Source organism: Geotrypetes seraphini, chromosome 12 (assembly GCF_902459505.1).
Source record: "Geotrypetes seraphini chromosome 12, aGeoSer1.1, whole genome shotgun sequence".
Taxonomy (NCBI): domain Eukaryota; kingdom Metazoa; phylum Chordata; class Amphibia; order Gymnophiona; family Dermophiidae; genus Geotrypetes; species Geotrypetes seraphini.
The window spans coordinates 17,781,064-17,793,567 of record NC_047095.1 but is presented as its reverse complement, the minus strand read 5'-3'; the positions used below and the strand labels follow the sequence as shown (position 1 = coordinate 17,793,567).

At 42.9% G+C, this 12,504-nt stretch overlaps 1 protein-coding gene across 3 annotated transcripts in view; it reads right to left on the bottom strand.

Moving 5' to 3' along the window:
- Window positions 1–12,504, bottom strand: part of DPYD (dihydropyrimidine dehydrogenase) — a 1,270,977-nt gene that overhangs the window by 774,888 nt on the left and 483,585 nt on the right. For all 3 annotated transcript variants that reach the window (XM_033915764.1, XM_033915766.1, XM_033915765.1), the window contains 2 exons: window positions 7,022–7,218; window positions 717–798 (listed from right to left, as the gene is read on the bottom strand). In XM_033915764.1, the coding sequence (XP_033771655.1) occupies window positions 717–798; window positions 7,022–7,218 (279 nt within the window). The remainder of the gene's footprint in view (window positions 1–716; window positions 799–7,021; window positions 7,219–12,504) is intronic.

Here is a 12,504-nt window from a genome sequence, read left to right as displayed (position 1 = left end):
TTCCTTCTAGCCCTCTCGTTCAGTGATTCCTTAAGTGTACTAATGTAGTAAATTACACCTTGTGCATGACTGCGTTTGCTAAGATTAGAGCTACTGTATATTTAAACTCAGGAATGTTGTCAGCAGATAAACAGCACAAAAGGCACAATATTTTTTTTATTTTTTTGTAATGGACATGATGAAAAGTTATGAGTCATAATGTACAAAAGTTTTCCAGGGTAATTCGATTGAGATGCTAATGTTCCCTATTATGTGTTCAATAGAAAATCATGCTAATACTCAAGCAGGAAGTAAGCATGCAACAAGCAAAACAGCAACTTAGAAATGATGAGGAAAAAAAGAAAAAGAAAGAAAACAGAGCAATAAATATGAGTGTTTAAGTAGAGCCTAACTTGCATAAATATAAACCTGATTGGACAAATCAAATTGTTCCATTAAGCACAGTGGACCCCCTAAAGCAATTTAAAAATTTGTTTCTTACAGACAATTAATCACATGCAGGCATGCCAGATGAGAAGTATTGATTGCCCTTTTCCAGGGTAGTGGCATTCAGACAGCAGACAGACGAATGCCTTGAGCAAAAGGAAGCATCCTTCTGCCTAACATAGGCTTTAATTGTTCTTTACTAATGTACATGACATTTTGCAGTTAATCTTTGGCACGCCCATGCTCTTTGCTATTTGAAAAATAAGAAGGTAGCCTGTGCTTGAAATTACCTTCACTCCCAGGTCTTTCATAAGTTCAACTTCAAAATTCACGACATCATAAGGTAATCGGAATTGAGGGATTTCAGATGTGCTGGAAGAAATAGAAGTGTTTGTAATATAATTGCCACATTTAAGCATTGTATATTACAACTTGCACACTCATGGAGGAAAGGTGAATTGAATCTGCACAAATGAAAGCACATCCCCAGTAAACTATGGAGTTGATGTGCAGCCTACTACTACTACTATTTTTCACTGCTGAAAGGCATACGCAGCGCTGTACATTTTGACATTTAATAGACAGTCCCTGCTCGGAAGACCTTACACTCTCACTTGGATAGACAGACATGACATAAAGGGTTGGGGATGCAGAACTCAACGTGAGAGGAGTTGGGAGTTGAAAGCGCTCTCGAAGAGGTGAGCTTTTAACTTGGACTTGAACGCTGCCAGCGACGGAGCACGCCGTAGGGATTTGGGCAGCTTGTTCCAGGCATACGACGCAGCAAGACTGAAGGGACGGAGTCTGGAGTTGGCAGAGCAGGAGAAGGGCACACAAACGAGGGACTTACCAGCTGAGCGGATCTCATGGGGGGGGGGAGGGAACATGGGGGAAAAAAGTGAAAAGAGATAGTGAGAGGCAGTCCGAGTTTTGCTGTCCACCAACAGCTTTATTCCCACACGTGCTAAATGGACAAGTTAGCATTTAGCGTGCATTAATTTTTAGCGCACGCAAAATCGGCTAGCGTGCCTTAGTAAAAGGACCCCTTAGTGTTTCGGATGATTTTTTTTTTTTTCTTGCGTCTCCAAATAACTTTTTCCATGTGTCTCTAAATGTCTATATTTTTAGGCCAATATCTGCTTTTACAATACATATCGATCACCATTTTTTCTTTAGTTGCCCTCTAGCAGCAAATTTTTTTTCTTAAAGGTGAGTTGAGTATTATTAATATATAGTTATACCTTCCAAAACTGTACAAATACTGAAATGGATGTCAGATTTTGAGTTCTATATAATTTGTGCTATAGGCAGAAGTAGGTGTGTGTGCTCGTACATGAGAGAAAGAGCTAAGTCAGGAACATTCAACTTGAAGGATTACCATAATCAACTTTAATGGGCAGGCAGGTAACATAAGGCACCCTAACTGTGAGACACGCATATTTAAAACTGTGACCCATGATGCATGAATGTGATTCGGGTCTAAGGAAACATGAGTTATTACTTGTTTCTTCTTATTCTTTCCCAAGGGTCATCTTTTTATGGCTCATGTAAGTGATAAATATAAATACTTGACTTCTGATTTTCGTTATACTGTACCATCATTGATTAAAAACACACACACACACACACACACACACACACACATTATAGGGCCTTTTTTCTAGACTGCAGTAAAATCTGCAGTTAGCATGGCCTACTGTGGGACTTTACCATGCAGTTTTGGCGAATTGAACAGAGCAATCGCGGGAGTGATAGGCCGGAGCACGTTACAAGGCTTCAAAGAAGGTTTGGATAGGTTCCTAGAGGATAAAGGAATTGAGGGGTACAGATAAGAGTAGCGGTAGGTTATAGGGATAGTCTGGGACCATTGCTCAGGCAATGGGCCTGATGGGCCGCCGCGGGAGCGGACCGCTGGGCGAGATGGACCTCTGGTCTGCCTCAGCGGAGGCAACTTCTTATGTTCTTATGTTCTTATGAGTGTCTCTAGCAATTGCCTTTGCGGTTGCCGTGTTAAAAATTTGCAGCTACTGCATGGTAGTTTGTATGGAGTTAGCACTGAAGCACTTAGCATCTCCTCTTTAGGCGGCTGTGTGGTCCCAGGTTAAGTGCAAAATTGTATGGTATTTGCAGCGCAATAACTGTAAAATATCTTCCAAGCTCATTTTCCACCCATGACACACACTCTAACACAAAAAAAAAACAGTTGTAACACATGGTTTGCCCTGAGGTAAATGCAAACATGCTGCAAAGTCCCTTATTAATAATAACAACAGTTTATATACCGCAGGACCGTGAAGTTCTATGCGGTTTACAATGATTAAAAATGCTACAAATTGAGTAGAACTGGCAAGTTAATACTAGTGGATAGCGGCTCTAGAGATCAGTTATTGTGGGAAAGATTGTACAAATCAACTGCTTGAGTACTTCAGGAACAGATATGTTTCTAGGTGTCTCCTGAATTCCCCATAAGTATTTGCAAGCATAAGTAATTGTTCCAGGTCTTCACTCCAGTTACCACGCAGTAAATTGTGCGTTAACTGCTTAACACAGTTCATAAAAGGGTCCCTAAATCATACTAATCTCCAAACAAATGTTCAAGTAACAAGCTGATTTCCAATCTATTATTTTCCAATGCTATGAATGCTTAAATTTAGAAATCATGCTCTTAGAGAATAATGACCATACAAGCATTCTGAACAGCTATTTACCGTATGGACCTTGAACCCCCTTTGGAAAATAGAGTCCATTGTGCAGGGATATGATATAGTTCCTAGCAGCCACGCTTTATGAAGGCAAAACGGCTTGCTTCTTAATTTTCACTACATTCGAGAATGGTGTTTTCAACCACAAACAAAACATGCTATCTTTTGCTGGCCTTCTGTGGCTTAGCAGTTGTTTGTAGTTCTGATTTGGGAAACCAGCCAGCAAGGATCAAAACTGTGCTCAAAATGTTATTCCTTTTAAGTCAATCACAAAAGAATCCTGGAGGCACAGTGGAGCTGCAAGCAAAGAAGTGGAACTGGCAACTGCCAGATCCAGAATCAGCAGACTCCACACGCAAGCATGGTGCCCAAGAATTCTTTCATGTCTTCATGAAAGAAATGCAAATAGTTAAACTATTTTGAACTATGTTGGTTAATTCAATGTATAAGAAGCAGGCAGGGAAAGTAAACAGAAGGCAATGGGGGGAAGGACGCATTGTTTTAGTTCTGCTTTATTCAGTCTGTCTGCACTTGTTTTGAAAGGTCAGGTGCAATAAAGGTTTTACGTGGAAACTGAATTACCAGAAAACAAACTTCCCCTTTGCATAGTCAAAGGGGGAAATTTTGTATAGGATGCTGGTCTTAGTAGCCGCCTAAGAAGTGGCTGAGAATATCACACTGGTGTCCTATACAGAATCACATCTGCCCTAAGGGACAGACGCCTAACCCCACCTAAATGCCCCAATTCTCTAACCAGTGCCCGTGTCACAGGCGTGTTACAGAATCGCTGAGGGATCCCTTGCAATCAGCTGATTGCGGCAAGGGAATCCCCCTGCTACGATCAGCTGAGTGGCAGAAGCAGGGAACCCCCTGCCACCACCCCTCAAACCCCCAATATTCTGTGAAGCCAACCCCTCAAGGTTGCAGGCACCCCTAACTCTACCCCCACCCCCACCCTCCCTGTACCTTTTAGTTGAAAGTCCGACTGGAAGGATGCTCACACCAAAATGGTGAGCCTCCCCTTCCTGGTGCATTCTTGAATGCACCGGGGTTCATAGACAATGGCGCGAAAGACAAAAGCGCGCGCCGACAATTGAGCGCAGCGCGCACCACCGCGCCGCTCTAAATTACAGTTTTTAGGGGCTCCGATGGGGTTTTTTGTTGGGGAACCCCCCAGTTTACTTAATAGATATTGCGCCGGCGTTATGGGGGGTTTGGGGGGTTGTAACCCTCCACATTTTACTGTAAACTGAACTTTTTCCCTAAAAACAGGGAAAAAGTAAAGTTTTCAGTAAAATGTGGGGGGTTACAACCCCCCACACCGCCCCCACAACGCGGCGCGATGTCTATTAAGTAAAGTGGGGGGGTTCCCCCCCACACACCCCCGTCGGAGCGCTAAAAATAGTAATTTAGAGCGGCACGGCGGCGTGCGCTGTGCTCAATTGTCTGGGCGCGCCTTTGACCCGGCGCGCTTTTGACCTGACACCATGCACCGGGAAGGGGGCCTAAGGCTCTGATGCCTAAGACCCCTCCCACAGTGTCTCCAAGATGAGTTCCAAGTTTATAGAATAGCTGCACTTAAGCCTCACTTTCATAAACAGCACCTAAAAAATAGGCGCTGAGGAATGCGGTGCATAACAACTGTCAATCTTCAGTTAGGCGCTGTTTATAGAATTATGCCCGAGCCTAAATTGAACTTAGGTGCCAGTAGGTGTCAAAATCTTAGACACCCCTTCTTGGCCTAAATACCTGTGCCTAAGATAGGCACCTAAGTACAGTCTAGATACCTGCATGGCAAACATTCCCTAGATCTGCCCATGATTTGCTCTTAACCACGCCCACTTTCTAGCCAATTCATTTTAATTTTTGCCAATTATTTCTCATTAATGGCCCCAATTATGCTAATAATAATAATAATAAAAAGTTATGCACTTAAATTGGCTAGGCGTGCAAATTTAGGCGCTTAATTTTAGGCATCTTTTATAGAATCTGGGCCTTAATGTACACGATTGATGCCATTAATTAGCAGCACTTTAGAAATGATAAGTAGTAGTAGTATGTTTTTGTTTATTAAGGTACTTAGATACCGCCCTTCGCAATACCATCAAGTAGTGGTAGTAAATTGGCAGCTATTTCACACTTGCTAGTTGCTGTTCTACAAACTTAGGGCTCCTTTTATGAAGTTGCGCTAGTGATTTTAGCACGTGGTACAACGCCACACGCGCTAACCCCCTCGCTACACGGAAAACACTAATGCCAGCTCTATGGAGGCATAAGCGTCTAGCCCGCGCGGCACTGTAGCGCTACAATGCTAACGCCTCCATAGAGCTGGCGTTAGTATTTTCCATGTAGCGAGGGGGTTAGCGCGCGGGGCGTTGTACCGCGCGCTAAAAACGCTAGCACACCTTCATAAAAGGAGCCCATAGTTATTTCCAATTAATGTGGAAGCAAACTGTGGTTCAGCCATCAAAATATCAAACAAAAATTGGACACAGTATAATATTTTGCAATGGCATCAAATTAATAATAATGAGGAAAAAGTCCTCAAATACCCCAGCATCTTAATATTTTAAAAGACACATTCAATGGCCGATAGCACCTACTGCCCCATTGAATGTGTCTTTGAGGTCTTTTTCCTCATTATTATTAATTTGATGCCATTGCAAAATATTATACTGGGTCCAATTTTTGTTTGATGTTCTATAAACTTGGCACATGTGCCACTTAGCAGCTAATCACTAGTGGGCTGTACCCATTGGCAGACACCCATTGGCATGTCATAGTCATTCTGCCTAGAAATGCTTACAACCAGGGCTGGATTTAGATGAAAAGAGGCCCTAGGCTATTCCACTTATGAGGCCCTTTCACCTCCCATTTTTAAGTTTGTAAATTACATGAGAGATAATAAAATACATCATTACTGTGATATATATCAATATGTTAAATGAAACATGTTGTTATTGGTACTAATCTTTATAAAAAATGTGACACGGATAATAAATAAAAAAAAGTCGAGAACACTTATTTGGACAATTATTCTCAGCACCATATATAGTACTTGTAACAATAACTAATCAAACATAACACACAACATTGCCCCTTCCTATGTCCATAGTGCCCCCAGTGCGTCCTTCCTCACCTCACACCCCCTCCGATGCCCGCCTGCCTCCCATCCCCCTTCCATTTAACACCCCCCATGCCATCCTGCCTGCCTGCCTTCCATTAACCCCCCCCCACCCCCCTCCGATGCCAGTCTGGGCCGCCCTGTCCTGACGGATCCACGTTTTGCCTCTCTCCCCGCGGGGCTGGGCTTTGCCCAGCTGTTTCCGGACTGACGTCTTTCCCTCCCCGATCCTCCTCCCAGGGCAAGAAAAAGAAAGGGAGAAGCCGAGTCGGCGCCTCATTGCGGCCAGAGCCAGTTCCTATCCCGAAGCGTAGAATTTCTCCTTATTTTCAGTTCAGTGTTTTAGTGTTCACTGTTTTTAGAATAGTGTAATTTTAATTTTGCTAACAATTTGAATGTAGGCCCCTCTTGATCTTGAGGCCCTAGGCTGAAGCCTAGTTAGCCTATAGGAAAATCTGGCCCTGCTTACAACTTATAGAAAGCTGTCAGTTTTACCCATTTCAAGGTGTACATAGGTACAATAACTTGCATTGACCTGGTTTAAGAGGTCATGCCTAACTTTTGGTGCTCCAAATTGGACTTATGCTAGTATTCTAAGATGGGTTAGGTGCACTTTAATGCCATTTTAAAATTGGTGCAAATGCACCCCTTTTGGGCACTTTAATTTAGTTGCCACTTTAGAGAATTGCCAACATAACATTTAGATTTAATTCAAGTATTCTATTTAACAGATGGGTAAAGAGAAGGGCAGAGTATCTCATGCACTTACCTTAAGCCACCGACATATTTCTGTTTTTCAAATATGGTGATATCTGAGTAGCCTAATCGAGCTAAGAAAGAAGCACAACTAATGCTTGCAGGTCCAGTGCCGATGAGTGCGATCTTTGTGCGATAGGCTTTTGGCATCATTTCATACGATGGAAGGGATGGGTCTCTAATCTGAGGAATGTTCATAGCTTTGAACACCTGAAAGTGAAAAAAAAAAAAAAAAATGCATATTCAGAGTTTATATGAGAATTTGGTCTCTAAAAATACTGAGGTTATTATAAAGCATTTTTTCAGATAAAGTCTGTAAAAGCAAAACTTGATTGTTTTTACATGGCATGGGAAACTACATGGATAACTTGATCCGTTTTTGTGATATGATCCATTTAAATTTGAGAGAATTTAGGTGCATGGTAGCATGTAGAACACAAGGGCATTTATAGAACCGCTTGGGGTCCTCTCGAGCTACCACTTCCACTCTGTAGAACCTTGTAAAGCTATGGAGAGTAGCTTAGAATATGAAACACCTAATTTAATGCTGTATACAGATAAGCATTCATGTGTGATTCTGTAGGTGATTCTATAAACCACGCCTAACTCTGAAGGTGGTTTACAGAATCGCACTAAGCGCCAATCTTTTTAGTGACATATACAGAATTTACCCCTTTATGCACAAATGATGAAAATCCAAAAGAATGCAGTTATAAGTACATCCCTCCCGGCTTTACCCCTGGAAGTTCCTCTCTCATCTTGAGGAAAAATTTAACACATCTTCATAATGCCATTTTGAGTATATCTTCAGAAAATCTACATAAATTTATAAGAAGCCATTGAAATGACTTTGAAAATTACTGCTAATTGTATTCATTTCTATAAAAAGACCACCTAGAACTACACTTCTCCCTCCGTATTTGCTGTAATCGGGGATTAACAGAACCGCAAATACAGAAAAACCGCAAATAACTTTTTCATATGTTATTCGCTATCTTCTATTAAAAACCATCGTGAATATGGTGAAACCGCAAATAACATGGTGGGAGACTTGGCCTGTTCCTGAAGGAGAGGCAAAACACGGTGAAGAAAGTGCTGGGAATCAGCGATTTTCTCTGTAAACGCTTAGAATCAGCAATTTATCTATGCAAGCTGACATAATTGGGGAGGGGGGGGAGAAGCCAGCAAGCTAAAAACCGTGAATAATCAAAACTGTGATTGCTGAAACCGTGAATACAGAAAGAGAAGTGTAGTTTATTGGTCTTTGATGCTATGTTACTAAAATATTGAACTGCTTGACCAGGAATGATACTCATTCTCACTTAGGAGTTCAAATCATTAGAGCATCCAAGTGCTAACAGAGAGTGCATGATAATTCACACATTAAACACCCTCATTCTCTAATAAGTTACTTAAATTTAAGTACTTTTAAAAACTTAAATGTATAAAATCCTGCCATTCATGCAGGCAAATGTACACTTAAGGAAATTAATAGCAATAGCGCTAAAATGGCTTAATTCATAATTATTAGGAGAATGTTCACCGGGGAGGAACAAGGGTGTGTCATGGATGTGGCTAACATTGACTCATATAACATATAGAATACTGATAGTTATGCATGCAAATGTTACATTTAGGCGCTATTATTTATGCAAATCATAGACCTGATGTAAACACATGTACCTATATTTAGGCATGTTGATGTGGGTTTACACTAGCATTCTATATGATCACTTATACACAAGTGTTCTTATAGAACAGACTCACCACCACTCTAAGGGGGAAATTATGTAAATAGTGTCTAGAAAGATACAGTCAAACCTCGGTTTACAAGTGCACCGGTTTGCGAGTGATTTGCAAGACGAGCAAAACATTCTCGCAAATCGTGACTCGCAAACCGAGCATTGACTCGATTTGCGAGTCCCCCACCCGCTAACCGGCATCGCCCCCCTGCCCACAAATGCTGCCCTCCCTGTGAACAGGCATCCCCACCCCTTTGCGAATGCCTGCCCCCCTCCGTACGAACTGGCATCCCCTGCCCGCCCAAACTGAAAACTTACTCCCCAATGTGGCACCGGCACGCAGCACCACCAACCCACAGGAGGTGCCAGTGCCTGAAGATTGTGCCTCTCCTCCAACTAGGCCTTGAAATTTGTCTCACTTATACTATTGCCACCAGAAACACTGTCTTCACTGCAGGAGTGGATTAAGGCAATCTGCTGCCTAAGGCCAAGGATGAGCTGATACCCCCCCCTTCCCCAACCATCCAAAATTGGGATGGGACAAGAGCTGCCCCAATTATTAGGCTTTCTGCTTTCAACCTTCTCCCCCCCATCGTCATTTTTCCCATTTCTTCCCCCCCCCCCCTTCTAACTTCAATTTGTCGTAAATGTTGCCAGGTGGCAGTAGCAATTCACAGAGATACCCTGCTGCTGGTTCTGACATCTTCTCTCCACTGTGACCCACCCTCTCTGACAACTTCCTGTTTCTGCTGAGGCAGACTGCAGTGGAGAAATGCCGGGACCAGCAGCAGGATAGTTCTGTGAATTGCATACCTGACCCATGTTTTCTTTAATTCAGACACAGTCTTTGTCTCCACCAACTCTATCTGGAGACTATTCCATGCATCTTCCACCCTTTCTGTAAAAAAATATTTCCTTAGATTACTCCTGAGCCTATCACCTAACCTCATTTTATGCCTTCTCACTCTGGAATTTCCTTTCAGTTGAAAGAGACTCACCTCATGTGTATTTATGCCACATAGGTATTTAAACATCTCTATCATATCTTCCTCTCTCCACCTTTCCTCCAAAGTATACATATTGAGATCTTTAAGTCTGTCCCTGTATGCTTATGATGTTGACCATCAACCATTTATGTTGCCCTGGGATCGGTACCATGGAATGTTGCTACTATTTGGTTTCTGGCAGGTACTTGTGACCTGGATTGACTACGTTTGGAAACAGGATACTGGGCATAGAAGGACCAACAGTTTGACTCAATATGGCTATTATGATGTTATCGTCCATGAACAAGGAAAGTATAGTAAAATACCTCCTGCCCAGCTTTCTCCTCTGAATTCCCATGACAAGGTTCTGCTCTGGGCTTCTCAGGGCTTACTCTGCCCAGTCCTAGGTTAGGTGCCTTCCTTTCTTCACCCTATTCCCCTTTTTCTCAATATAGAGAACTTTATGTACCTTACAGGGGAACCAATATCTATCCTCCCCCTCCTGGTGATTAGAAAATTAAGCATCCTGGGAGGGGTATGGAAGCCCATGCAACAAAAGAGTACTGCCCAGTGATTTTTCCACTCCTGAGCTCTAGTCCCCTCCTGAAACTCCATTAAACTAGTCAAGTGGGAAGAGGGCAACAAGGACACTGGAACAGCCTCATACATACTACATTATTCACACCTACAAATAATTTTAATAGATTAGTAAGATGTGAACTTCCTTTTCTCAATCCATGGTTCCTCTTCCCCATTAATCCATAGTATGGTCCTGGAAGACCAAGCTTCATTCAGGATAGTGGATTGGGTAATTATGATGGAGTTATTGTTTGGGTTGTCTTGTGTAGCTATTCAACTGCAGTGTTACAGTTTTCAATGTTGTTGGGATAACCGGCAGTGGTTTGTTTATAGTTAGAGTTACCAGATGTCTGAGAAAACATAGACATGTCCTCTTTTTATTATTAATAATAATAATTAGTAGTAGTAGACTGAAGTTTGATAAGGCAGTGTCTCTGTGGCTACTGTTCCTGCCTCCATTTGCAGCCCATTGGTCAGACATTTATAAAGAAGCTTAGCCAGCCAATAGAGAAAAGTAGGACTAACAGCAGACAAAACAAAAGAGCTATAGTGTAGGTAAGAGGTTGAGAGGGTAAGAGGATAAATGAGGCTGAGGGAGAACATATTGGATGTAAAAGGGAGAACAGACTTGAAGTAAAAGCAGGACTGTGTGTCTGGGTTTAGCTGGCTCTCCTGACTCTCCCACCTACCTCCTCCCTGGGCCCAGATGCAATAATTTAATCTTTGGGCAGCCAGCAGCAGCAACGAGGTAAGCCTACTCCCACTGGCCTGCCCCAGAATCTGCCTCTATGCATGCTCTGCCTATGCAGGAACAGAAAGTCACTGCAGAGAAGCGGGTTCAGGGGCAGGACAAGGGCAGTAGGCTCAACTCGTTGTTTCTGTTGACTACACAAGGATTAAATTACAATGGCTGGCCCAGGAATGATATAAGTGGGGGATTTAGGAGCTAGATAGGTCATGAGGGGAAGGAAGAGGAGTGGAAGGGCTGGAGAAACAGCATGGAGGGGGGTTTGAGAAATAGGGATTGGAGAAACAGCATAGAGGGAGGGCTATAGAAACAGCATTGATGGGACTGGAGAAACAACATAGAGGGAGGGACGGAAAGCTGGAGAAAGTACATAGAGTAAGGTAATGCTGGATGGGAGAGGAGAGTCAGAAACAGTAGGAGAGGATGTTGGAAGGAGAGAGAGAGGCACCCACGGGGAGGGGGAGGGGTTTGAAAGAGAAAGAAAGAAAGACCCACAGGAGGGGGGGTTGAAAAGGAAAAACACCCATGGGGAAGGAGGGTTGTAGGAAGAGAGAGAGAGAGAGAGAGAAGCACTAAAAGGGTACAGAGGATGGGAAGGGGTAGCAAGGAAATGGGTGGTGTGTGGGCAGAATTGTGGGTGGAGTATGGATGGGGTCCTATGTCCTTTTTTTTATCTTCACAAATATGAAAACCCTATTTATAGCTGACCAATGGCCTGAAGGGGGAGGCAGGAGCAGTAGCTAGAGAGCTATACTGTAGACACACAGTATTGCTTTTACTTCCAATGTGTTTCCCTCAGCCTCTATTACCCTCTCAACCCCTTACCTACACTGCCACTCTTTTGTGTTGTCTGCTTAATCTTGCTTTCCCCTGCAGCCTACTGGCTGGCTAAGCTTCTTTACAAATGTCTGACCAATAGGCTACAGATGGAGGCGGGAACAGACACTACCTTATCAACCTTCAGTCTACTACGACTGCTACTACTATTTATTAGTTCTATAGCTCTACCAGACATACACAGCGCGGTACACAAGAGACACACAAGAGACAGCCCCTGCTCGAAAGAACTTACAATCTAATTATGATAGACCCACTGGACAAAAATGGTGAATAAACATATGCAGTTCATGTAGGGAAATGCAAGGATAAAAAGTTAGAGATGGTCGGGAACTACAGAGGGGATGACAGACAAATATGGTACTTTACAAGTTGGTGGGGTTAGTATTTAAACACAGCTTTGAAAAAGTGGGCTTTTATCCTGTATTTGAATACTGCCAAAGATGGAGCTTGATGTACTTCGTCAGGTAGGTTGTTCTATGCATAAGGCTCAGCGAGGCAGAAGGGATGGAACTGGGAGCTGGTAGTAAAGGAGAAAGGAACAAACAAGAGAGACTTGCCTGAGGTCACGGGGAGGAGTATAGGGAAAGATAAGAAAGGAGAT